The sequence below is a fragment of the Bos taurus genome, chromosome 8, assembly GCF_002263795.3.
Source record: "Bos taurus isolate L1 Dominette 01449 registration number 42190680 breed Hereford chromosome 8, ARS-UCD2.0, whole genome shotgun sequence".
NCBI lineage: Eukaryota > Metazoa > Chordata > Mammalia > Artiodactyla > Bovidae > Bos > Bos taurus.
In genome coordinates, this window is record NC_037335.1 from 103,382,999 (window position 1) to 103,408,977 (window position 25,979).

The 25,979-nt window shown below is 55.8% G+C and overlaps 1 protein-coding gene across 3 annotated transcripts in view; it reads left to right on the forward strand.

Moving 5' to 3' along the window:
* The first annotated feature begins 782 nt into the window (after positions 1–782).
* COL27A1 (collagen type XXVII alpha 1 chain) overlaps positions 783–25,979 on the forward strand; it is a 153,262-nt gene continuing 128,065 nt past the window's right edge. Inside the window, exons 1-4 of one of the 3 annotated variants that reach the window (XM_059889056.1) lie at positions 783–899; positions 9,204–9,274; positions 13,820–15,537; positions 24,004–24,057. In XM_059889056.1, the coding sequence (XP_059745039.1) occupies positions 844–899; positions 9,204–9,274; positions 13,820–15,537; positions 24,004–24,057 (1,899 nt within the window). In that variant the 5' untranslated portion in view covers positions 783–843. 3 annotated transcript variants of the gene reach the window in all.

Here is a 25,979-nt window from a genome sequence, read left to right on the forward strand (position 1 = left end):
ATTTTAAAAATGTCATATATAGACGTCAAAAAATCCACGATGAACAAAATAGCAAAATATGTAAATAAAGGCTAGCGCAAAGGAGGTAGCTCAAAACATATCAAGGATGATTGGTCTAGGGGTTCTCAGTCTTCAGGAGCCCTGGACTTCTGAAAACCCGAGAACCGGTGGCCCCTTTCCCCCAGAAGAATGCACAAACAGGTACAGTTTGTGTAGATTTGGGGGGTGTTCCTGCACGCCTGGGGCTCGGCCAGGTGGAGGTTAAGAACTCAAGTTCAACGTGGCCATGCGAGGGTGGGTCCACGTGCCATCCAGCCGCCTGCGGGTACCGCAGTACCAAGCTGAGCCTCCCTCCTGGCAGCCTCGGGTGCTCTGCCCCCTGCAGGAAGCCTCGCACAGCCTTGCTGCTGCTTTTTCTAACTTGCTTGGCTCGCCCTCCGCTCCCTCCTCCCCCCACCACCGCCCCCCCTTTAGGCTTGGGACTTTTCCTAAAGTTGCTGAAACCAGACACCTTGCTCGACCGAGCCCGCGTGCAGCCACGGTTTAAAAGGCTGCCTTCAGCGCCCCCTCCCCGCCCCCAGCGGAGACTTCAAAAGGCCCCGCGGGCGCAGCGGCCCCTGCACCTATGAACCGCCCCCCGCACCCGGAGCCCGTGCTGGAGTCCGAGGACGCAGAGCGGCTGAAGTTCCAGCGCAGGCGGACCCGGCGGGTGGCGCAGCCCAGCGCGCCCATGCCCCTCCCGGTGCCGCTGCGCTCCGAGCGCCCGCGCCCAGTTTAGGGAAGGGGACCCCGCACCCCCGCCCCCGCGCCCGCGCCAGGGGCTGCGGGGACCCATGAATACAAATGCCGTTAGGCGCCCGAGGAAGGACCGACCGTCCAGCCTCGCACCTAGGGATCCAGTAAGTGCCCCTGGGTTCCTGGAGCGCTAGGGATACGGGTGTGTGTGTGCGTAAAGATACGCGCGAGTGGGGAGGAGGTGCATGTGCGAGGAGTGAGTGTGTGCCCTCCGCGTGCAGTGGGTACTAACGGAAAGCTCTGTGCAGGTGGGGGTAGGGCGCGTGTGTGTGCACTTGGGCTGTTACGTTGGGTGTGTGGGCACGTGAAGGTATGTATGAGACGTATGCACGCGGCTGTGTACGTTGGGAGGATCTGACTAGGCTAGTGTGCATTTACGCGCACGTAAGCACTAATGTGCATGCATCTGCGTGTGTAGAGTCTGGGTGTGCGCTCGATTCCAGACACCCCAGGGTGGGTGCCTGTGAGCCCAGAAGGAGTGCGTAGCTGCGCTTGCATGTGAGTGAGTGTGTGTCTGAACTTGGAGCAAGTGTAGAAATGTGTGGGAATGTGAACAAGCCGTTGGAGGTGGAGGCGGAGGGGCTTCTAATGCCAGGGTTCGGACTGGACCTGGGAGTGTGTGAATTTGCCGGGTGTTTGTGGCGTCTTCAAGGTGTGCATTTCTGCGCTCCGGCGGCGGGGGGTTGGGGGTGGTCTGAGTGAGACTTTGGTCTACGCTGAGGTGGGGAGGTAGGTTAAACTCGCGTTTCTCACCGCGTACAGATAGAGATCCCGCATTGTAGGCAGACGCTTTACGGTCTGAGCCACCAGGGAAGACTGGGGAGAGAGAGGTGACCAGCATTTAACAAACCCACCCACTACGTGCCCAGGAAAGTCCGCTCTCCAGGATGCTGTGAATCTGAGACGAAAATAGGTGTGTGTGTGTGTGTGTGTGTGTGTGTGTGTGTGTGTGTGTGTGTGTGTGGTGGGACACTGGTTGCTGTTTTCATGGGAGTCAGGACACCGAGCCCTGGTCCCAGATTTATCCCTGGAACTCCTTGGAACTTCGGATTCCTTTCAGCAGAAGCATGTCCCCTTACCTCCTCTATCTTTGCCCCCAACTCAGGGACTCCCAGTCTCACAAAGAGGTCCTGAATCTCCGAACTGCGAACATCCTGCTGTACAGTATTGGCCGACCCTCTCCTCTCTGTGAATCTCAGTTTCCCCATCTTTACAAGGGGGCTGGGGGGTGGGGTGTCCCCGCGGGACAGCAGTGGGCGAGCGGAGGCTGTGTCCCCGGCTGTGGCCGGCAGGGGGCAGCAGGGGGCAGCAGAGGGCGGCCCGGCGCGGGGAGGAGAGAAGGTGGAGAGCCACCGCGGGCCGAGACTTTAAATCGCCTTCATTTCCCCCAAATCCTTCCTTTTCCTCTCCTCCCCCAGGCCGGCGGGGAGGCAGCTTCTACCGCCCTCCGCGCGCCCTCGCCCGGCCTTGCTCTGTCTCAGGGGACCGCCAGCAGCCCGCCTCCAAAAGTTTGATCATCTTTTTTTTTCTCTCTTCTGCTTCTTCTTCCTTTTCGGTGGAAGCAGAAAAGAGCGAGGCAGGGGCGAGCGCGGCGCCGGGACTCCTGGGACCATGGGCCTGGCGCGGGCGCCCGCGGAGCTCCGGCCGCGCTGCCTGCTTGCTCGGGCGCCCCTGGGAGCCGGACTGCGCTGGGGGCGCGGGGGCCGCGCGCTCTGAGCCGGCCTGGCGCGGCGGGGCGGGGGGCTGGCGGCCCCATGGGGCGCGCCCACACTTGCCCCCCGGGCTCGGGAGCATGAAGTAGGGGCCCGCCATGGGAGCGGGATCGGCGCGGGGGACCCGAGGCACAGCAGCGGCGGCGGCGGCGCAAGGGGGGTGAGTACGGGCTCGGGGACGCCCCCTCCCCAGCTTCTGGAGGCTCCAGCTCCGGGGCGGGCTGGGGTTCCCCGCCGCGCGGGACGCTTCCAGCGGAACGTCAGCTTCCTGCCCCTTCCTGCGCCCCTGCAGGGCGGGCCGCCAAGGGTTAACGCGGGCAGCGCCCCCGGCCCGAAGAGGGTTGGCGAGCCGAGCGCTGCCCGCCCTGCCCCGCCTGGCGCGGCGGCCGGATCGCGCTGGGGCGGGGGCCGAGCTGGGGAGGGTCGCTGCAGAGCCCGCCCCGGGGTCGAGATTGAGGGCTGGGGGTGGTGCCTGGAGCGGTGGGCGGGGGAGGCGGAGGGGGTTCTTTGGATGCTTGGGGGAGGAGGGGTCTCCGTTTCTGGCTGTCTCGACGTGTTCCAGTGTGGGTGTCCACAGGTCCCCAGCCTGTAAGTCTCGGTTTCTGTCTGTTCTCGGGAAAGCGTCTGCAGATTCCCAGGGCTCCTGCTTCTGTTTCGGTGTCTGTGTCTTTGCACGTCCTCTGTTTCTGGAAATCGCCGCGTGTGTGTCCGTCTGTTTGGGTCTGGGTGTCTCAGCGCTTCCTTGCTTGGGGAGGGGTGGGGGTGGGAGCGGGGGTGGTCCTGAGTTCCTGTCGCTTTCCCGTTATGTCTGTTAGAAAAAGTGAGAACCAGCATGTCAGGGCAGAAAGGGCCCCGGGAGATGACTAATTCGAACCCCTCATGGTACAGATGTGAGCCCCCGCGGGCCCCTGAGGGCCAAGGAATCTCTGGTTCCCAGCCTGTGGAGTAGGAGTTGTAAAGAGTGAGCGTGTGCAGGAGGAGTCACTGGTGTGGGTGTGTGTGGGAGTGAGCAGGCGGGGAACAGCCCCTCAGGGCCCCACGGACTGTGGTTCATGCTCACCGTCTGCCTGGAGAAGCAGAGAACTTGCTCCCTGCCCATTCTGCCCCCAGGAGCAGGGACTGTTCCCAAGAGGCTGGTCTGGGTTGCAGCTCCGCCCTGCCCCCACCGGGTCCTGCCCCCTCTGTGCTGGGATCAGGGGGGCGACGCCGCCCCCTTTCTTTCCCATGTCTTGGAAAAAGCTGGCTGGCTGAGATTCCCCCGCGCCCCACTCCCACCGCAACGCACGCACACACACATACACACACACACCCCACCATCACCACCACCACCACCACCACCAGTAAGCACACTGCTGACTCATTTTCTCCAGGAGACCCTGTGCCAGGGCAGATGCCAGCGGTTGGGTAGAAAAGCGGTGCCAGGAGAGCACCCCACAGTGGGGCCCAAGCTTTAGACAAGTGGGCAGTCACGCGGCTTTGAGGCCCAGCCTCTGCCTCCCTTGCTGCTGCAGTACCCCAGATGCTATGCCCTCTGGCCTCCTAGCTTTGCTCTTCTGCACCTCCCAGATCAGGTTCCAGGACACTGTTATGGAGCATCCCTGGCTTCTCTTTGCTTCTCCGTCCTCCCTGTCCTCAGAGCACTCCCCCTTCCATATGCTTCCATAAGCCTGCTGTACCGCCCCCCACCACCCACCAGGCTCAATCCAGTAGCCATCAGCAACCCTGGTGTTGCATTGGCGGGGGCCCTGCCCTTCACATGTAACCCCCTGTCTGTCCCTCTCTAAGCACACTCTACCTGTTACTTTATTGGCATGTTCTCTTCCTCCCTCTCTGTGTTTCAGGGACCCTCTTGATACCCCATAACCTGCCCGACCCACGAAATGCCATGTCAATTGATGGTGGAAACAGAAGCAAAACATAAACTCACACCCATGAGCCAGGAGAGCATGGCAGGCCATGTGAATCCCTGCCTCTGTTCTGCAAGCTGGGGCGGGCACCTTGCCTTTCTGCTTCTCCTTTTTCTCGTCCTCAAATAGGCATCTTCATTTCCAGCAAGCAGGGTTTGGTGAGGATTAGTGGGGCTGTGCTTGTAAAAGGCTTTTAGAACAGGGCCTGGCATATAGTAAGTGCTCAACAAACGGCAGCTGCTATTTTTATCATTATTCACTTCATCTTGAATGGATGTGTGAGTCAGTGGGAAAATTCTGGGCCGCATCCTGTCCAGACAGATGACCTGTCTGTGTTCCCATAGAAGAGGTGTAAGGTGTGAAGAAGGCCCGGGAGTGGCTGTCTGGGCACATGGGGCCTGGCCAGTCCATGGAGGCAGGTGGGACAGGTCCACCCCTCCTCTCTTTTCTGTGGTCCTCTGGCCAGCATCCTTCCCCGCTCGCTCCATGGGAGCACAGCCAAGCCCAGAGACCATGGGTCCACTTGGCCTCGTGTTTCTATGCCCCAGGTCTTAGCTCTGAGTGCACAGTGGATGTTCAGACTGGTATCGGTCCCTGAAGCTCCCCTGTGTTCTCAGGTAACAAGGATGGAGGAAGAAACCATGCAAGCCAGCTGCAGGTTCTGGCAGCCTCATGGTCCAGAGAGGAACACCTGGGTTCCCTTCTTGGAGGGCTCGGTGGCCAGTCTGTGTCTCCAAGGTCAGGCTCCCGAACTCATGGCTTCCGTTCCGGCCGCCTTCTGCCGTCTCTGGCCCCTGTGCTCTGGTCTTCCCGACATTCTGGAGCCCTGGCTTCGCTGAGCCAAGGCCCACGAGTCAGTGGTGAAAACAGAAGTCTGGAAGAACAAAGCTCTGAGCCAGCTCAGGCACTAAACGTTATTAGCAGTAGCCTAAACAGGATTGGAACGGGAGCAAAAGAATTGGCAGGGCCTCCCTCTGGGAGCCAACTTTCCAGGCCTGGAGCTTACTTAGATGGCTGTTGGCTCCCTAGGCTGCATCTCTTTCCTGTTGGTGAAGGCTGGGACTCTGGTCTCTGGCAAGTAGGAAGTCCCTGTAAGTCTTTGATTTCTTCTTGGGAGATGAGTCAAGCGAAAATGGTCTGCTAAGTAGTGGAGTCAGATGATGTGGGTCACTGGCATGCTGTGTGGCTTTGGGCAAGTTGCTTCCCCTCTCTGGGCCCCAGTGGCCCATTTCTACAAAGGGGATGAGACTAGAATCTGGCCTCGAAATCATCTCAGAGGACCTTCTCCCACTCTATGAAGTGAAGTGAAAGTCACACGGTCGTGTCCGACTCATTGCAACCCCATGGACTATATAGTCCGTGGAACTCTCCAGGCCAGAATCCTGGAGTGGGTTCCCTTCTCTAGGGGATCTTCCCAACCCAGGGATCGAACCCAGGTCTCCCACATTGCAGGCGGATTCTGTACCAGCTGAGCCACCAGGAAATCCCACTTCACTCGCACTCAACACTCCTTTGCTATACTTTGGCAGTTTCTGGGTCAAGTGCACAAGGAATCCAGGTCTGAGAGGGTCAGTTGCATTTGTTGAGGTGAATGAAAGGGAGGCAAATATTTTTTTAAATAGCTCTTTCAGGGCTGAAATTCTCGAGTTAGAAACCACGGTGTTAGGAAGCTTAATTGAAGGGGCTAGTGTGATCCCATCTCCCCTGGGAGTCTTCTTTCTCCTGGGATTACAACTATTGCCTCTGAATTTATCCTTTTATTCTCTACAGGGTAGTCACCTTGGCATAACTCCAGCAGGAGAAATTGACCGAGAAGGATGTGCGTGGTTCTTGTACCCTCTCCTCTCCACCTGGCCTGTCTTTATCAGCTTGGGGAGCATCCTAAGAAGGGTGGATGTGACGACACAGGGAGAGACTCAAGGAGTGAGGGCTGGTGCCTGGAAAAGGCTGGGAAAAGAGGAGACTGAAAGGAAATGAAAGAGAACCTAGTGAGGTTGCAGGAACCCTGCAGAGCCAGGAGCACTGTCTTCTGAAGAGGTCTTCTCAAGAGAAATGAGTACCCTGGTCCTCTAGTTTCAGGGACTGCTGACCAACAGAAAGGGCAGTTGATTTCTTTATTGCAGAACTTCTCAGAGCCTTTGATATGCAGTTGTGCTTTGGAACTACCAAGACTAGTATGTAGGAGACGGCTCTTCCTCAGTAGATCTGGTCAGTTTCCTGGAGTAGCTACCTGGTGGGTATGGGAAAAAGGACCTAGTCCCCAGAGGCTGCCCACGGTGACCTTGAGAAAGTACCTGCCCTCCCTAAGGCTCAGTTTTTGTCAAATCAAAAAGAGCTGCCTCTTATCGTTTGTCGTAGCTGATGGGGCTACCATTTGCTCCAAGTAGGCAGGTCACGCCAGAAGGGTCAGCCTCGAGCCCTCTCCCCAACTCAGGACAGCTAGGCACCGACCTTTTGTTATTCCTGGTGGTAAGCTGGAGACAGGGAGGACAGGTCCCACGTGAAAACCATTCTCAGCGGTGGCAGCAGATTGGAGAAGAGAAGGAGGGAGCAAGGGTTATCCAGGAGCACCCTTGGAAAAAGTCAGAGGTGGGGTGGGCCTACTGGCATTAAGTCTTTGGGAAGATACTTTTTAAAGTTCAGAGTCCTGTAGTTCCAGACGACATTCATTTCTTCTGTAAAAATACACTGAACACTTACTACATGCCTGCCAGGTGCTGGGAATCCAAGACAGACGTGGGCCCTGCCCTTCAGGGACTTGAGTTAGAAAATGAGACAGAAAAATAGACAGACACACATGGGATACCTGGGGAGGTACGTGCAGCAGACTGTGGGAAATGACATCCTGGCTGCACTCTAACACGTGAGTGGGAGCTGACCAGGCAAAAGAGTGGAGTCCAGAGCACTAAAGATTAGCATGTGCTAAGGCCCAGAAGCTGAAGGCTTTCAAGGGACTGCCATCAGCGTCTGAATGCTGTTTCAGTTAGCTTGCCTTATGCTGCATGTAATTCCCAGTTGAACATGGCTTAAGCAGTAAGGGACTCATTACCTCCTATATCCAGAGGTCCAAAGGAAAAGCCGTAATAGGATTGGCCAATTTAGCGTCTCAAGTGTCATCAAACACCCACCGTTCTTCCATTCTGGCGTTCTCACATGTTCATGTGGCTTGTCACCTCATGTACACAAAACGGCTGCAGCAGCAAGCCTTCATTCAACAACATTGAAAGGCTAGAAGAAAGCCCTTCCTGTGTTCCTTTGAAATGCTTTCTTTGAGGTCCTGACAGACATTCCTGGCATCTCATTGGCCACATTTGCGTCATATATGCAGGCCTAAACCAGTCACTGGCATGGCAAATTCCCAAGATGGACTTAGATCTATCCAGAGTCATCCAATTTCCTTTGAAGTTCATGTCTCCCAGAACAAGCAAGAAGAGGGGGAAGGCTATGGGTAGGTAACCACCGGTGCCTTCCACATTGTCTAGGTCAGGATTACCATTGATGCTAATTACAATTAAATTGGAGGATTTGCTATTAAATCACAGAGTGTGAGCTTGTTTTCCAAGGCCTCCAGGGAGCTAGGAAGAACCTGGGGCTCCCGACATCCACTCTGGCAGATGGGTTTCCTGGATTACACAATTCCCCAGAAGCACACCATCCTAGCCTTCCTCTTGGAAATGGATCCTGGGCCAGCGTGTCCCAGCCTTTGCCCTCACCACCCGCCTGGCGGGGTTCTTTCTGCCTGCCTCCTGGCTGGCCCACTCTGGCCACGTGCCGCCCTCCCCTTTGCCTGCCTGGGGATCAGATGCCCCAGTGGCTTCGGGTGTCACCAGTGGCTGCTCCCACAGGAAGGTGAAATCGGATCACTGCCTCTGCCCATCTTGGCAGGAGCCCCTGAGCAGAGCATTAACCCTTCTGGGATCCAGCTTGCAAGGGCAGCAGGGTTGGTCTAAGAAGCACTTCTGTGGCTGGCAGCAGTCCGAGCCCTTGACATGCATGAGCTCACTTAATCCTCACGCCTGGCTTGCAAGATAGGGAACGTCAGCTGAATTGCAGAGAAGGAGACAGGCTCAGGGAGGCTGAGGGACTCATCCAGGGTCATATAGCTGGTATGCAATGGGGCCAGGTTTGCACCTGGGGGGAGCCTGACTCCCCATTGTCTCCCCTTCTCTCCTCCCTCTTCCATTCTCTGTGAGCATGAAGCTAGTAGGCAGCTTCCTTTACATGCAGTGGTCCTGGCTAAGCGGTCGTCTCCCACCCCTGGCCCTGAGTCTGGAGACTGAGTTCTTCTCTTTCCTGCCCTTTGAAGATACCTGTCATCTAAGCAGATCCCTCTGGTCTTCCTGCTGACCTTTCCTCCCTGGCTCTGCTGCCTATTGGGTCTCAAGGTCCTGAGGCCATAACACAGATGGGGAGACTGAGGTCCAGAGACAGGGAGGGGCAGGGGCTGGTCTTTGTTGCCCAGGGCATCAGTGGCAGATTTTGATCTGGACCCTGCGTCTCCTGATGTCCAGGGCAGGGCTTCCTGCCTGTGACCTTGATTTACTGATCTGTAAAAAGCGAGATTGTATTTGTACTGTGTAAGCAGTTCCTTTTTCAGAAGACTGTGCCTGGACCCCAGGAGTGTGGGCTGGTCCAATGGGGTCCTAGAGTCTGCATCTCACCTCCCACCTCCCCTGGGCAGGACCAAGGTGGGACTGGGGCTGAAGGATTCCCTCCCAACTCCCCGGCCGGATCTGGACGCGAGGGGTGGAAGCTGATGCCACATCTGCTTGTGTCTCCTGGTCTCTAGGGGGTTTCTCTTCACCTGGATCTTAGTCTCGCTCACCTGTCACCTGGCCTCCACCCAAGGAGCTCCTGAAGGTAACTGTCTCTTCTCTTTGTCCGGGGGAGACAAAGCAGGACGGAAGGGATCTGGGAATGCAGGGGTAGGAGACATCGGTGCCCCTGATGGGGAACTCAGTACCTCGATTTTCTCATCAGTAGAATGGAGCCAATCATTAACAAATTCTCTCCGGCCTTGAAAGCATCCCGTTTGATGTTTTGTGAGGGTAGGAAGCGCTCAGTGCAGAAATGTAGAGAGGCGATGCTTTTGTTCCTCTCCAGGGCAGAATGTGAGTAAGTTACACTAGGTCAGTAAGCCTCAGTTGTCCCCCTTTGTCTGATGGGTACCCCAAGAAGGGCTGACAAGAGGCATGAAGGACTCCAGCATCCTTGCCTACTCCTGTGATCTGCACTCCCCTCCCCGTGAGATGCTGCTTTTCCCTGCTGTCCCTGAGGATCTGTCCAGGGGGCCCCAGGCAGCGGGGGGCCGGGGGGGACTGGCTACATAGCTGCCCATGGAAACTGAAACCTCTCCCACATCTGTTTGTCAAGCAGCCACAATGCCTCTTAAAATAGCAGCCCCTCCCCCTCCTCCACGCCCGGCCTGTGTGCCGGGACAGGCACCCGGGCACTCCCAGAGCCCCTGTGGCCTGACCTGGCTGCTGGGCAGGGATTGGGCCCCTGGGAGGGGAGGGCTGTGCCCGGAAGAGACTTCTGCCGCCCAGCAACATTTTGTGCAAATGTCATATTTTCCAAGCTTGCTGTTTCCCCCACAAAGTAGGTGAACAGCTGTCCAGAGTCCTGAGTCAGGCACTGGGAAGGGGGGCGGGGGGCAGAGAGGCTGGGGCAGCGTGAAGCCAGGTTTATGTAATAAAGGGATCTTGCTGTGGCCAGCTGGCCGGGTCCCTCCATCTCGGCGTTGCGCTGAATTCATTCCCCGGTCCCCCAGCTCCTCTCCTCTGATGGGATCCTTCCTGCTTGAGTCTCTAGCCTGCCTTCCAAGCAGTTGAGGGGCTCCAGTGCAGGAAGGTGCAGTGATGAAGCAAGGACCTGGGGCCAAGCAGCCTGGGTTTAAAGCCCAGCTGTGCCTCTGATTATAAGCTGTGTGACCCTGGGCAAGTTATTGGGTTGGCCAAAAATTTCATTTGTTATGGGGGGGGGTACCCAAATGAACCTTTGGCCAACCCAACACTATATATGGCTCAGCTTTCTCACCCTCTTCTGCGAAAGAGTGGGGATGACAGACAGTACCTGCTTCATAGATGACGGAGAGAGTCAAGAGTTAATGCCTGTAAAGCACTTGGTACGTAGTAAATGCTCAATAAGCATTAGTTCTTCTTATTGTTGATTATATATTTACCTGTGAAGTTGGGGCAAGGGTGGCCCTTCTGTGTCTCCATGGAGCCCGCAGTGGTCAGAGGCTCCTGGAGGCTAGTGGTGACCACCTCTGCCAGCTCCAGGTAGCTGAGTTGGGAGGACTTGGCCCCTGAACTGCAGCGAGTATGTGGGGGAGGCCTGGAGACTGCCTGGTATCAGCTTTAGAGCCCACCTGGAGAGGGTGATAAGGGGAACCTCCTCAGTACCCCCTGGCCTGGCCAGTTGTCATCTTCCCAGGGCGAGTGCGAGGGGCTGTAAGTGGTAGGGTGCAGAGAGAGAGGTCTGCAGGGCATCCCAGGTGAGGTGGGGCGGGGAGAGAGGAGAGGTGGCTTTCTGAGGAGCTCCTCCCTTTCAAGCTGTTTGTAGTGAGAGGTGTTTTATAATAGTAAGCAGCTTTCCGTGATTAAGTGTATAAAAGACGCTGCCACTCAGAGAATCCTTAAATGGTGGCTTGTTTTAGCTTAGGACCTGGGGACAGACAGAGGTGGGAGAAAGGAGGAATTTGAAGGGAAGTGAAGGCCCTTGGGTCCTAGAGAGGAGTAAGAGCCTTCAAGCCTGAAACAGCAGCCTGCTACTACAGTGTTTAGAACATTCTTAGGACTCTATGGCCACCTCCAGGTCTGGTTTCTCTTGTCTTACAGGCAGGGAAACTGGCTTGGGGATGGGAGATGGGGGGCGGGGGAGTGCAGGAAGAAACTTAATCAGAGGCACAGAGTGCAGGGGTGGGTGAGGATCGAGAGGAAGACCACCTTACCGTCTCCCAGGGCCCTGATGACGTCAGCACTCCTCGTAGCCTCATCTTACAGCGAAGGGAATGGAGGCTCAGAGTCCAGACCTAAGGTGGTCTCGTCCGGCTCTGAAGCCCGGCCTTCTGTTTGCAGAGCCTGCTATGGAGCCATATGCTGCCGTGTCGCCATCGCCCAGGTTCTGAGTTTCTCCCAGCCCATTTATCTCTCTGTCCATCCAGCTCACAGCAGTCAGCCTAGGGTCTATGAAGAGCTGGCTACATTCAGCCCAGCGCACGCCCCTTACTCTAGGTGATGAGGGAGAGAGCATTCCACATTCAGGGGTCAGGATGCTGAGCTCAGGGGAGGGGGCCTATGGACCTTTCCCAGAGCCCACTTCCAGATGCAGCCTGTCCTTTCCTGCTGAGATGGGGCTCCCGAGCAGGTGTCTGCAGGCGCTGGCAGCTCAGCCGACCGAAGGAGGTTGAATGACCCGACAAGAGGCAAGGTCAGGAAACCTTTCCATAAACACCCTGGAAACCCTCCTTTTGCTCTGGCAAGTTCTTGCCACTGTAATTACCAGGCGGATATGACCTGGCCAGACCACGGTCAGTTGTCCAAACCCTTTGCCAGAGGACAGAGGTTACAAGAATGCCTTGATTGCTTCCTCTGCTCTCTCCAAAGCCACACAGGGAAGAGGGGGGTCACTGGAAATGTCCCCGACCTTCCGTGTAGACAGCGGCTCCCCCAGTCTGCTCTAGCAGACTAGGGTTCCTGAAGATGGTGAAACTAGTCCGGTCCCCTGGACATCCTTACCAAGCTCTGGTGACACGAACATTCCTGTTGGTCCCTCGCTTATGGGACTGCTTCCTGGAGGAGATGGCTTTTGAGGCAGAGAAAAGGGGAAACATGCCACACGCTGCTCCTGCTGCTGCTAAGTCGCTTCAGTCGTGTCCAACTCTTCGCGACCCCATGGACTGCAGCCTACAAGGCTCCTCCATACAACACGCCACATTAGGCAGTCTCTAATACTGTCAGCTCTAGCATTTGGTGATTATCATTATTGTTCCTATTAATAGCTATCCTTCAAACACGCTTATTTTGTGCCAGGCCACTTTTCCCCCCAAGTGCATTAGCTCATTGAATCTTCACCATGTCCTTCTGAGTTTTGGTACTACTATTATCCCATCTAAAAGATGAGGAAACTGAGGCACTGAAGTCACAACCCTAGGAAGTGGTGGAGCTGGGATTTGAACTCAGGAAGTTTGGCTTCAGTGTCTGTGTTTTTAGCCACTTACAGATGGTCCTTAACTTAGAATGATTCAATTTATGATTTTTTAACTTAATGATGGTGCAAAAGTGAATCTGTATTGGAGTGTTTGATCTTGATCTTTTTAGTCTTCTCCTGGGCTAGCGATATGTAGTATGCTTGTCTCTTGGGACTCTGGGCGTCAGCAGCCACAGCTCCGAGTCGACCATAGGGTCACAAAGGGAAACAACCCATACACTGAAACCACTCTGAACCGGCACAATCGTTCTGTTTCTTGGTTTTAGTATGTGTCTGTGAGATAGTTGCTCAGTCATGTCCGACTCTTTGTGACCACATGGACTATAGCCCACCAGATTCTTTTGTCCATGGAATTCCCCAGGCAAGAATACTGGAGTGGGTTGCCATTCCCTTCTCCAGGGGATCTTCCTGACCCAGGGGTCAAACCTGGGTCTTCTGCACTGCAGGCGGATTCTTTACCATCTGAGCCACCAGAGAAGCCCTGATTTTAGTATAGCACTCAATATATTATATGAGATATTCAGCACTTTGTTGTAAAATAGGCTTTGTATGGGGGCTTCCCTGATAGCTCAGTTGGTAAAGAATTCACCTGCATTGCAGGAGACCCAGGTTCGATTCCTGAGTCAGGAAGATCCGCTGGAGAAGGGATAGGCTACCCACTCCAGTATTCTTGGGCTTCCCTTGTGGCTCAGCTGGCAGAGAATCTGCCCAATGCCGGAGACCTGGGCTCCATCCCTGGGTTGGGAATATCCCCTGGAGAAGGGAAAGGCTACCCACTCCAGTATTCTGGCCTGGAGAATTCCATGGACTGTATAGTCTATGGGGTCACAAAGAGTTGGACATGACTGGGCAACTTTCAGGCTTTGTGTGAGATAATTTAACCTTACTTACAATAAGTATTCTGAGTTTAAGGTAGGCTAGGCTAAACTGTGATGTTCACTAGGTTAGATGTATTAAGTGCATCTTTGCTTAGGATGTGACATTTGTTGTATGGGGCTGTAACTGCATTGGAAGTGAAGGACGGTCTGTGTATACACAGGATCACACAGCCCAGCAAGGGGCTGGTTCCAGCTCTGCTCTGTCATTCACAGCCACGGGGCGGCAGACAGCAGTGGGTGGGCTGTCCTCACTGTCGCTGTGGCTGGAAGCAGGCCCTGACCTTGCCCTCTCTCCCCTCCTGCCCTCCCTCTCCAGATGTGGACGTCCTCCAGCAGCTGGGCCTCAGCTGGACGAAGGCGGTGGGCGGCCGGAGCCCCCCGCCCCCAGGGGTCATCCCGTTCCAGACGGGCTTCATCTTCACGCAGCGGGCCCGGCTCCAGGCTCCCACGGCTGCCGTCCTCCCCGCCTCCCTGGGCACGGAGCTGGCGCTGGTGCTCAGCCTCTGCTCCCACCGGGTGAACCATGCCTTCCTCTTCGCCGTCCGCAGCCGGAAGCGCAAGCTGCAGCTGGGCCTGCAGTTCCTCCCCGGCAAGACTGTGGTCCACCTGGGGCCCCGGCGCTCCGTGGCCTTCGACCTCGACGTCCACGACGGGCGCTGGCACCACCTGGCCCTGGAGCTCCGCGGCCGCACGGTCACCCTGGTGACGGCCTGCGGGCAGCACCGGGTGCCCGTCTCGCTGCCTTTCCACAGGGACCCAGCGCTCGACCCTGACGGCTTGTTCCTCTTTGGGAAGATGAGCCCGCACGCGGTCCAGTTCGAGGGGGCCCTGTGCCAGTTCAGTATCTACCCCGTGGCGCAGGTCGCTCACAATTACTGTACCCACCTGAGAAAGCAGTGTGGACAGGCTGACACCTACCGGCCCCAGCTGGGACCCTTCTTCCCCCGAGACTCTGGCACACTCCTCACCTTCCAGACCGACCTCGCCCGGTTGGGCCTGGAGAATCTGACCACTGCCACGCCAGCCCTGGGGTCACGGCCGGCAGGCAGGGGGCCTGGGGTGACTGTGGTGCCTGCTGTGCCCGTCAAGCCCATGAGGACTAGCACCACACGCCCGCCCCAGCCCATCACATCCCATCCAGCCTGGACCCCTCTGTCCCCTGCCAAGCTATCAGTCAGTGAAGGGCCTCCTCCCGTGTCCCCGGTCTCTCCTGCCAGCTCCCCCAGACCTGTCCAGCCATTGCAGAAGAACACAGCCACTAAGACCTCCAAAAGTCACCCCGCCACACCTTCAGCCCTTTCTCCTTCAATTGCCCCAGTCAGAAGCCCCCGCCCCACCCAGAAGACAGCTCTGCCTGCCTTCACAAAGCCAGCCCCACCCACCAAGAAGCCGGTGCTACCTACTTCCCAGCCCATTCCTGCCAAAGTCTCCCGTCCCACAGTGAAGCCGATCCAGAGGAACCCCGGCATGCCCAGACTCCCGCCACCCAGTGCCCGGCCCCTACCTCCAGCTGCTGCCTCCTCTAAAAAGCCTTTGCCCCCAGTAGTCCAGGCTGAGGCCAAGATGAGTAGTCGTGCCAGTGAGCCGGCTCCTGCCCATACCAGCACACACAGACCTCCCCCACCCACAGTCCCGCCCCCATCACCTGTCCCCAGTCCTAGCCCTCCCAGGACCGCTCGGCCACCAGCCACAGCGATGCCTCCCACTCTCGCTCCTGGTTCAGCCTCCACTGGAAGCAAGAAACCCACTGGATCAGAAGCCACAAAGAAAGCCAGACCCCGGAAGCCCGTCCCACTCAGATCTGGGAAGGCAGCCCGGGATGTCCCGCTAAACGATCCAACAAGGGGGTCCAGCCCCAGACAGCCCCGGACCAGGCAGCAGACCACCCCGGCCCCAGCGCTGGCCCCGGCGCGATTCCTGGCCTCCAGCCCCCAGCCCATGAGTACTGGCTATTCGTTCTTCCACCTGGTGGGACCCACACCTTTCCTGCTGCTGATGGGACCTCCAGGACCCAAGGGAGACTGTGGTTTGCCGGTAAGAGTTGGTGGGTGTGCGTTCTGCTTGGACCTTGAGTAGCTGATAGGGGTGGTTGGGCGGTTGCTCTTGATCAGGGCAGAGGAAGAGAAGCTAGACCGAAGAGCTGGTTACAGGCAGAGCCTCGACTTGAACCTGGGTCCCCCCATGCCTCCATCTCTCCCATATTCATGAATTGTACATCCTGCCTCAGATCTGTAGTCCCCTGGGATGAACTTGGGTCTGGTGGCCCCCTCCAGGTAAGAGCATCTCTGGGCTTTGGTTGGCCCAAGCCCCAGGTGACTGCTCGCTAACATAACTGTAAAGGTTGAGTGGCTGAAGGAAAACCACGAACTGACTGGCCCCTGGTCCCACAGTCCCCAAAGGCCAGCTCTCTGACTCCTGGACCAGAGCTCCTCCAGCCCCCTGGCTTGTCCGCAAGTTTCAGGCAAAGGTTGTCCATGGGTAGTCCTGAATATGTTTTATTTGGCACATGCAACATTTGTTTAAAAATATTTAATAAGTGATTAATATTTTTTGAATGTGAGAGCTTTCTTATAAAAGACAGGGTGACCAGCTTTTCTTGGAAGAAGGGAGAGAGGCAGTGGCCCATGGGCTGTGGCCGGGTTGCGGCTGCTTCCTTGGACAGGACAGGCCCGCTCTTGTCTGTACTCGTCCACACATCTCATGATTGGTCTTCCGACCCAGCCCTTTCATCTGGTTTCTCTTACCTGCTCGCTCCTGTAAGACATTTGATCTGTGGGCCCTGGTAGAGGAGTTTGGGGTAAGAAGGGTCAGGGTGAGCGCGAACAATCAAGGGAGAGAGAAAGAACATTCCACGTGCAGGAGACGGTCTTGGGCTTGATGCCTCCAGCGTGCCTGGGACTGTCTCCAGGGGCAACGACCTTTCTGCAGCTGGAGGCCAATTCCTCCGGGTGGGGGGAATTGATGAGATGGAGTTTCCAGAAAGCTCGGGCCTCCGCTCTCTTCTGCCTTGGAGATGACCACCTCGTGGGTTCCTCCTTCCCGGGGTCGAGTCTCCCGCCAGGCCCTGGGCTTGGGGTTAGGCTCCCCGCAACGTGGAGACACTGGCAGATACTGGGAATTCCCAGGCCTTACAAACACACTTAATGAGTTTTAATAATCATGAGGAATAATATTTATTCAGTCTGTCTCCAAGGGGACTGAGAGTCCGTTTTTATTATAACCATATTGTAGAACTTATGGAAATTGTATGCATTGCTTTGCAATTATGTCAACATTCTGTTCAGGTCCCGCATTCTGAAGTTGGCAGGGTAGGGAGCGGGGAGCTGAGGGAAGCAGACTTCTCCCCGCTCCAGGCTACCCAATCCTACTCAGGCGCCAGGTACCTTTGGCCTGTGACAGCTCAGCCTCCCAAGCTGTGGGGCTGCCAGCCTCACTGGCTGTGAGGTTGAAAGGGGGTGAATTGTCCCCCTCTGACAGAGGAGGGTGAAGTGTAGGGTCTCCACCCTGCCGAGTGAAGGGGGCCAACCCTGTCCCCCAGGGCTGTGTGTGATGTAGAGCGAGAGAGGCCATGGCCGAGCCTGCAGAGCTGGAGCAGGAGCAGGTTCCCAGGGTGTAGGCTCTGCCTCGGGCATTTCCGGCTGCCTGAGCCGTGGACTCTCCTCCTGGAGTTCAGTGATGCAGGTCAGCAGGAGGTGAGGCCTCTTGCCAGAACTGGTCTGGAACTCCTCCCACCCTGATCAAAGAAGGTGCTGGAGTTGACCTGTTCCGTGGATGGGTGCTTGGGGTTCATTCAATTCACCCTCCCCGTTGTACAGGTGGGGAGCCTAGAGACGGGGTCCAGAAAGGGCCAGGGTTCACTCAGAAGCCACACAGCATGTTGGAGGCCGAGCTGAAGTTTACGCCCCGGCTCCAGACCCCAAGATCAGCACGTTCCAATCCAGCCCTTAAGTGTGCACTCTGAGATGCTAGGACTCAGGGCTTAGAGGCCGGGGGCTTGAGAGAGGGAGGCCGTGTCCTTGACCTCAAGTGGAGTGCTCAGTGTCTAGAACGTCTTCTGTTTCTATACCTAGCGCATTCATGAGTTATTTCCACACATGTAGCATCTTCCTTTAGGACCTTGTAGAAACTGGTCCAGAGGGTAGGACGTGTGCCCTGACCCCTGCTCTACGAAGGAGAGGACCAGGGCTGGGGAGAAAAAAGACTCGGCTGAGGGCACCCGGAATGATCTTGCAGGAGGAGTTGGGATGCAATTTCTGCGGGGACCATGGCTCTTCCTGCTCTTCCAGCCCAGAACAGATGAGGGCAAGAGGGAAGACATCAGTCTGTCCGGGTGCCATCCTGCCTGACGTCCCGTGCAATCCCCTCATCCCGCCTGCCCCCCAGCTCGGAACCTAATCTTACTCTAGTAGGAACCAAGACGCTTCTAGAAGCTTTGTCCAGTCTGCTGTGGCAAGCTGGTCATTTATATTTCACCAGATAGCAGAAATTATTAATCAAAGTGGTGTCTTTGAACAATAGCGACAAAAACTGATTCAGACAAGTGTTCTTCTCGTCTCCCGTGTCCCCACCCAGAACCCTCATATACATTTGGGATGTAACCCCAGCAGAACGGAAGCTGCAGTGCCCGGGCATGAGTCTGGGCACACACCAATCTGGGTTTAAATCCTGACTCCACTCCTTACTAGCTCTGCAGCCCTTACCCACACTAAGCTTCAGTTTCTGCAGAATGTAAGAGGATAATAGCTCCCACCTCCTGTGAGGAAGCAAGTTGAGGGATCTCCAGGGCCGCCTGGGAGTTCTAGATTTGTTGGGTGATATGGGGAACTTCTTTCCTCTCCCTGAGGCTGTCTCTCCTCTGTGACTGGCTTTGGGAGAATTCCCTTCTTAGAATTCACTGCAGGTCCTTTCAGAGCCTGAGAAGGTTTTGTTTCCTTTTTTGAAAAAATAATTTTTATTTGTTTATTTTTGGCTGCGCTGGGTCTGCAGTGCTACACGGGCTTTTCTCTAGCTGTGCACGAGGGCTTATTGCAGTGGCTTCTCTTGTTGCAGAGCATGGGCTCTAGGGTACACGGGCTTTAGTAGCTGTGGCTTGTGGGCTCAGTAGCTGTGGCTCTCGGGCTCTAGAGCACAGTCTCAGTAGCTGTGGGACACGGACTTGGTTGCTGCACCGCATGTGGGATCTTCCTGGACCAGGGATCGAACCTGTGTCTCCTGCAGGATTCTTTACCACTGAGCCACTAGGGAAGCCCCTGAGAGGGTTTTCAAGGCTGTATCTGACCTATTCTGCGTGGATCTCAAGGGGCACGGGACAGACTGGCAGAGGCTGAGGCACAGCTCTGGGCCCAGGCTGGCCAGGAGTTGTAGCCACTTCGAGAGGGAACTCTGTGGGAGCCCTGTGAGCGGGCGGGGTGGGGGGGGAGCATGGAAAAGCTGAGCTTGGCCTCGGGTCAGTAGGGGCGGGGAGGCTGCGGTTCACAGAAGCTGCACAGAAGCTGCACAGAAGCCCCACGCCCAGGAGGAGGCGAGTCAAGGCCTTATTTATTCACGCTCAGGCCGCTGGCATTTGCACGCCCTTGCACTTTTTCCAAGCGTCACCTCAGGGAGACCCGGCTGAGCGCCTGGCCCGCAGCAGATACTCCATGACTATCTAGGAGATGAATGAAGGAATTTGATCCGTACGAAAAACAGGTTGTCCTGACACGCAGGCCAGGCTCTTTGAAGTTACACAGATCTCTGCTGCCGGTGGGGTAAGAAGGCACGTGGAGTGCAAAAGCACACAGATTTTGGAATGACCTGAGTTTGAACCATTTCCTTATCCAGCCATCTTTTCCTTCTTTCAACAGATGTTGAATGAGTGCCTTCCGGGTGCTAGGTGCTGTGTGACCTTTGGCAAGTCAGTTGACCTCTCTGAATCTTAGTTTTTACCTCTGTAAAAAGAGGGTATGGTACCACCTACTTTTCCAGGGCTGGGTGGGTTGTCTGCCTCCAACATTAGAATCTGGATAGTTGTGGCTGGTTATGAATGTGCTGATGGCTGAGGCAGGGGCATTGTCACCCTGAGAGAGCCAAGAGCTTCTGGCATAGGAGGGCCTTTATGCTGCTGGCGGTTAGGAATTAGAACTAGATCTTGTGTCGTTTACCCCTTATGCTGGCATCATCTAGGACACAGGAGAATAGAGAAGTGTTTGCTTTGTCTTTGGCGTGTCCTTTTTGAGCTCCTGCTGCGTGCCAGGCTCTGTGTGGAGCAGTTTGCATGCTGTATCCTGTGGCCCAGGCAGGGAACAGTGTAACTGAGCGGAGTTTAAGGAAGTGACTGTTTACAGAGGTGCGGGCACCGTCAGGGGAATCAACAGGGGCTGGAGAAGCACATGGGGTCCCACCTGAAGGTGCAAGAGGAGGGGAAGGTATTGCCACAAGCCAGTGCGTTAAAACATGAACTGGGGTCTCCGACAGGAGCTGGAACCAAACACAGCAAGGAGGGAGAAGGGAGAGAAATACCCCACCCACCCTCTCTTTCTACTCTGCAGTTTCTTGCTGGGCCCTCCCGTTGACAAGACTCAGCCAGAAGCCTGGGGGTGCGGCCTGTAGATGGGGGCTTCCCAGGACACAGAATGGAGTTGGAGAGCGAATGGAGAATACCCGGCACACATACACGTTATCTTGGGGCGGGGGGGAAAAAAATGGCTATTGTATTCCCATTTTACAGCGGGGCAAACTGAGGCCAGGAGGCACAGGGAGATGAAGCAATTTGCTCAAGGCCTCACTGAAAAGCCCTGTCCCAGTAGGCCCTTCCCTAGAACAGAGACTGGGGAGAGCTCAGCGCCCTGTGGGCTAACCTTGGGAATAATCTTGAGCTCAGATAGTTAGCGATGGAGGAGCCTTTTGAGATCCCCTGCCTCCCCCCACCTGGCTACAGGCACCGAGCAGAGTCCTGAGAATGAAAGGGCATTGCTCAGGGTCACCCAGATGTTAGCAGCACAGTCAGGACTGGACTCGGGTCTCCCAGGTCCCAGGCCTGCGAAACCTCTCTTGCTTGCTGCCAGGGGCCAGGCCAGCCAGGACTTCCTTCCTTCTGCAAGGCTTGGCAGGCGGGCTATTGTAGCTGGACACAAGGGTGGACTTGTTCCATGGGATGGGGTTCCCCGAGGCCTGGCTGCTGGGGGCCAGGACCCTTGGGGAAAGCCTGGAGCGGCTGCTTGGTTGTGTCCATGGCTCTGTTTGCACGAGCCCCGAGTCCAGGCCTCGCCCACCTCCCCCAGACAGGCCTGCGGCCCTGGCGCCCCTCCCCCTCCGCTCCAGGCCCTCTCAGAGGCCCCGTTGTTTGCAGCGTGGAGTGGAAAAATCCCACCCCGGCCTCGTGAATCATCCCAGAGTCACTCGCTCAGGCTTCAGGCCTTGGAAAGAAGTGGCAGCAATTTTCCACTGCATGGGGAGCAGGCAGGGTCTTGGATCAAGCGAGAGGGGCAGGGGGCATCCAGCCTCACTGAGTATGGGAGGGTGGGACCTGGGAATGCGGCTGGGCAGCCGGGCTGCCATGTCAAGGAGTGTGGCTGTAACTGACGTCACCAGGCTGGGCCATGGGTCCTGACTGGCACTTAGAGTCTGCTCCTCAGATGTTGGGGATGAGGTCAGACTCCAGGCTGGATGCCCCCGTTTCTGGGGCAGGAAACTTGCCAAGAGGGTGTGTTCAGGCCTCTGCAGTAGCGGCCCTCCCAGGGTCCACCAGGGAGCTACACCCCGCAGAGACTGTCCCTCAGTGGAGCGCTACCCCAGCCTCACCCCACTGGGCCTTGGCCACCTTCTCTGGAAGCTGGGCGTGATCTCACCTTTTCTCTCCCGCCGAATAACCTAGAAGAGGAAATCATCACCACCCAGAAATTGAGGAGATGCCCAGTGTCGGGGAGGTTCTGGGATGTTCATTTCACAGATGCCTACAGAGGAGAGGGGACTTGCCCAGGTTTGCACACCTGGTTACAACGCACCTGGCCAAGATTGTGTGGTGCTCCCCAGGATAGGAGAAGTCAAACCCAGCTTCTGTGAGCTGTGTGGCCTGGAGTAAATCACTCTGCCTCTCTGAGCCTCTCTCTGGTTTCTCATCTGTGAAAAGGGCTTGGTCATGAGAATGATACCTACGGGAATGCTTGGCATCAGCCCCTGGCATTTTCCTTTGATTCTGGGTCATTTGGAAGAGGAAGGCTGAGGAAGGGCCTTCCAGGAAGGGAAATCTTTTGCTCTCCCCCAAAACAGATGCTGAGGAAGGTGGCTTGACATTTTGAGCTGGGGAATTTCCAGCAGCTTGCTTAACAGAAACAGCACTAACTTTCTGGGCATGAACTGTGTGCCAGGCACCAGGATTAGCACTTTTTATAGATTATCTGTCAGCGAGGTGCTCTTGCAGCCTCATTTTACAGTGAAGGAGTGAAGCCTTGGAAACTGGAAAGAATTCAGCCAAAGCCACTTAGCTAGTAGGAGGGGGCCCAGTGTGGCCCCAGGGCCCTGTCTTATACTGCATTCCTCTGCTCCTCAGGGAGAAGCAGAGAGTAGGCTGGCCTTGATTCTCAAACCTGCAGTGGTAGATAGAAGACTAGAAACTGTCTACCCAACCCCTAGGCTCTGGATGGAAGGAACGCTGCCGGCTGCCAGTTTGGCCAGAGGTACTTGGAGGCTTGAGGTGCCCAGGACTTGCCTGAGGTCACGCAGCAGCCCCCCTCCCTCCAGCTGGGGCTCTTTCCAGTGACCCAGGGGCCTTGGTCCCCATATCTGCCTGTCTGGCTCTCTCTTCTGATTTTTTTTTCACGGACGAGCAAGCACATGGTGTTCACAGACCAGAACTGTGAGCCGAGGCTGCCCAGTGTGAGATCTGGATTAATTACCAGCCAAATCGTACTGGGTTTTCAACACCGATTCTAACTCTGGGCAGGAAACCTGGAATCTCATTGATGGTTATTTGAAACAAATGAATTCCCCAGGCCTCACACATCCTCGAAAGCCTGGCTTCCTTTGAAAGTTCTGCGTTCAGTTCTTTACATCAGGCACTTAGTTAATCCTCCTTTACGCCTCTGATGTAGGCAGGACAGTAGCCGTGGTGCAGGACAGCCGCGGAGACTCAGGCCGAAGGCCCTGTGCCAAGTCTCCAATAGTGAGACCGGGATTTGAATAACGGTCAGCTTGCGGCTCAGCAAGTCTGCTCGGGTGCCTCGCTTCCTATGGGAAGGAAGAGAACTGAGAACACGCAGGTGCTCCCTGAATGCCACGTGGCAGGATTGGGCCTGTCTTATTGGGGAAATGGGGGGCCACCGAGTGGTGTTGAGCCGGGAGATGCCTTGGGAAGGTGAACCTGGCTGTGTGGAGGAAGACTGGAGAGGGCAGAGGGTGGAGGTTGGGGAGACAAGTGAAGGAGGTGATGCAGGCTCTCGGAGGGTGATGATGAAGGCTGCACCCGGCTATGACCCCTGGACTAGGTGGGACGTTTGAGTGAGAGTTGCATACTAGGCGCCGTGTTATGTTCGCCATCTTGTTTCACCTTTGCAATAATCCGATGCTGCTGCTGCTAAGTCGCTTCAGTCGTGTCCAACTCTGTGCGACCCCAGAGCCGGCAGCCCACCAGGCTCCCCCGTGCCTGGGATTCTCCAGGCAAGAACACTGGAGTGGGTTGCCATTTCCTTCTCCAATGCATGAAAGTGAAAAGTTGAAAGTGAAGTCACTCAGTCATGTCCGACTCCCAGCGGCCCCATGGACTGCAGCCTACCAGGCTCCTCTGTCCATGGGATTTTCCAGGCAAGAGTACTGGAGTGGGTGGCCATTGCCTTCTCCATAATCCGATGAGAAGGGTATTATTGCCCGATTTTATAGGCACAGGCTGGTTAAGGAACCTGCCCAAACCCAGCTGGTAGGTGGCAGCACTGGGAATTGAACCCGAAAGCCTTTGCGTACATCCTTTAGTGACACTGACTCTCTGTGTGTGACTCAGAGATGCTGGTGTGACCTTGGACAGGTCCCTTCTCTGCTCAGGCTCTGCAGAGAACTTGGCTGAACTCTGAGGTCTTTTGCTGTTTTAGTTTCTCAAACATTTGGCTGAGGCTTGGGGAGAGAGAGATGACTCATATCCCATTAATTCCTTTGAGGAGACCATGGTCTAGTGGGAGAGCAGGCTTCTAAGCAGACAATTCCCCAAATAAAATACAGTGGCCTTTAAAGCAGAGGGATAGAGGGGACTTGGCCCAACTTGGGGGAAGGGATCAAAGAAGGCTTCCTGGAGGAGGTGATACCCTGAGTTAACTATGTAATGAAAGATGAGAGCTTCAGAGACCAAGAAACAACAGCTGCAAAGACCGGAAAACCCCAAAGAGCAGAATTCCTCTGGCTAGGACCTCAAGGGACCTCTCTTCTCAGCTATGGGGTCTTCATGCCCAGAGCTCTGCACAAGTTTGTTGAATGACTACCTGATCCCATTCTATTCTGCCACGTGGCACTGATGCTATCTTCTTGCTTTTTATTCAGGGTCCCCCTGGACTGCCTGGGCTTCCTGGACCCCCTGGCGCACGGGGCCCTCGGGTAAGTGCTCACACACTGTGCTTGAGTTCTGGTTGGTTCTGTCTCCTGCATCTCTTTGTCCCTGGAGCCCCAGCTTTGCTGCATGTACTCATGCTCTCTGGCATCCTTTTCCTCTTAGTCCATTGGAGTGGACATGGGGCTTTTAGGGGTCACTGGGTGTCCAGACGAGGCATGGGAAAGTGAGAACCTCTTTCAGGGTCTCAGCTGTCCATTGTGGGTATCACCCTGGGCAGCCTGGAGTAGAGTAGGGGTTTCTGCAGATCACATCCCCTCAGCTGATGGGCTTTGGTGTTCGGCTGGGAAAAAAGCTGACTTGGAAGAGCATGACCCTTGCATCCGTCTTCCCATCTCTGCTGGGCCAACCTGGGGTAGGATGCTGCCAGAGGCAACCAGATGGGCCATCCCAGGGATGGGGTGAGCTCCCCATGCTGAGAGGTTCAATTAGAGTCTGGAGGATGGCTTGGCAGGGCTTTGGTGGCTGATAGGAGCTAGCCTGAACCTCGGAGTGGAAAATATTAATAGCTCTGGTCTGTTATGCCTGGCGTGTCACTTAACGCTGCCTTATTTGATCCCCTCTCCTTCTAAGGCCCCCATGGGCCAGTATGATCACTCTCATTTAGGGATGAGAAAACCGAATAACTAAGAAATGGAAGAGCCAGGACTGGAACCCAGCTCCTAACCATATGATGCGGGGACTCCTGAGGGTCCTCTTGGAGAGAAATCTCTCCTTTTCCCAAGGGGGCTCAGACCCACGGCGCCTGGCATCTGTGCCCAGGCTGAATCAGCCTTTCCCACGCTGGGTGCCTGGCGAGGCCCTGGCAGAGATAGCTGCCTGGGGCATATTTTTAGCTCTGAGCCCAGCGGATGGTTCTGGTTATGCAATTACTCGAGCCCTAGTTCCCTCCAGACCTGGCCCTGTGCTCCCTGGGCCCAGGACTCTGGAATCTGCTGTCTGAAGTGGCATTTCCTCCTGGCTTTGGAGTCTCCATGGAGCACTTGCCCAGAGCTGGGGACCACAGAGATATCATGGACACTGCTGGCCAAGGGACCTTGTTGCCTGGGACCAGGATGAGGCCCCAGGACCTAGCATCCCAGGTACTGGCAATCTGTCTGGGTCTCTAAACTCCTCCTGAGCTCCCAGCTTCTGTAGGACTGTCCTCCTGACCCGGCATATCCTCCTTTGCAAACTCCTCCTCCATCCATGGCTCAGATCAAATGCTCCCTCCTTTTCTGATGATCACCTTCTTCTTGGAGCTCCTGTGGCAGTTAACTGCCCGGATTCCTCGGTAGAAAACTCACATTGACCACTGAACCCTGTCACCTGGGTGGCATATGCAGGATCCCCTCCCAGCTTTCTAGCCTTCCTGAAAATAAGTTCCAGCATTATCCCCATTTTACAGGTGAGGAAACTGAGGTGCAGAAAGATGCAGTTACTTTGACTAAGGCCAAGCATGGAGTAAACGCTAGAGCCCAGATTGAACCTGGACAGTCTGACTGCAGAGCCAATGACCTTAAACTGCCTGTTGTGCTGCTTTTCCCTTCTACTTAGCTGAGCCCCTCTGGGCCAGAGACAGGTCCTATTGATTGTTCTTTCTTACCTGATGCCTAGCAAAGTCTCCTGCATCAGAATGTGCTGGGCAAATGGTTGCTGATGGGTTCTAGTCTAGGAGTCAAGAACATTTCCCATGAGAGAATGGATGCATGTACATGTATGGTTGAGTTCCTTTACTATTCACTGGTAACTGTCACAACATTGTTTGCTAATTGGCTATACCCCAATACAAAAGAAAAAAAGAGTATTTCCCCTCAAGAAGCTGTGTGATCTTAGGCAAGTCCTTTCCCTATTGTGGGGCTCAGTTTCTGCATTTTTAAAACATGGGATCCTGGTAAGGCATTTCCAGCCAAGATTCCTCCCAGCTCTG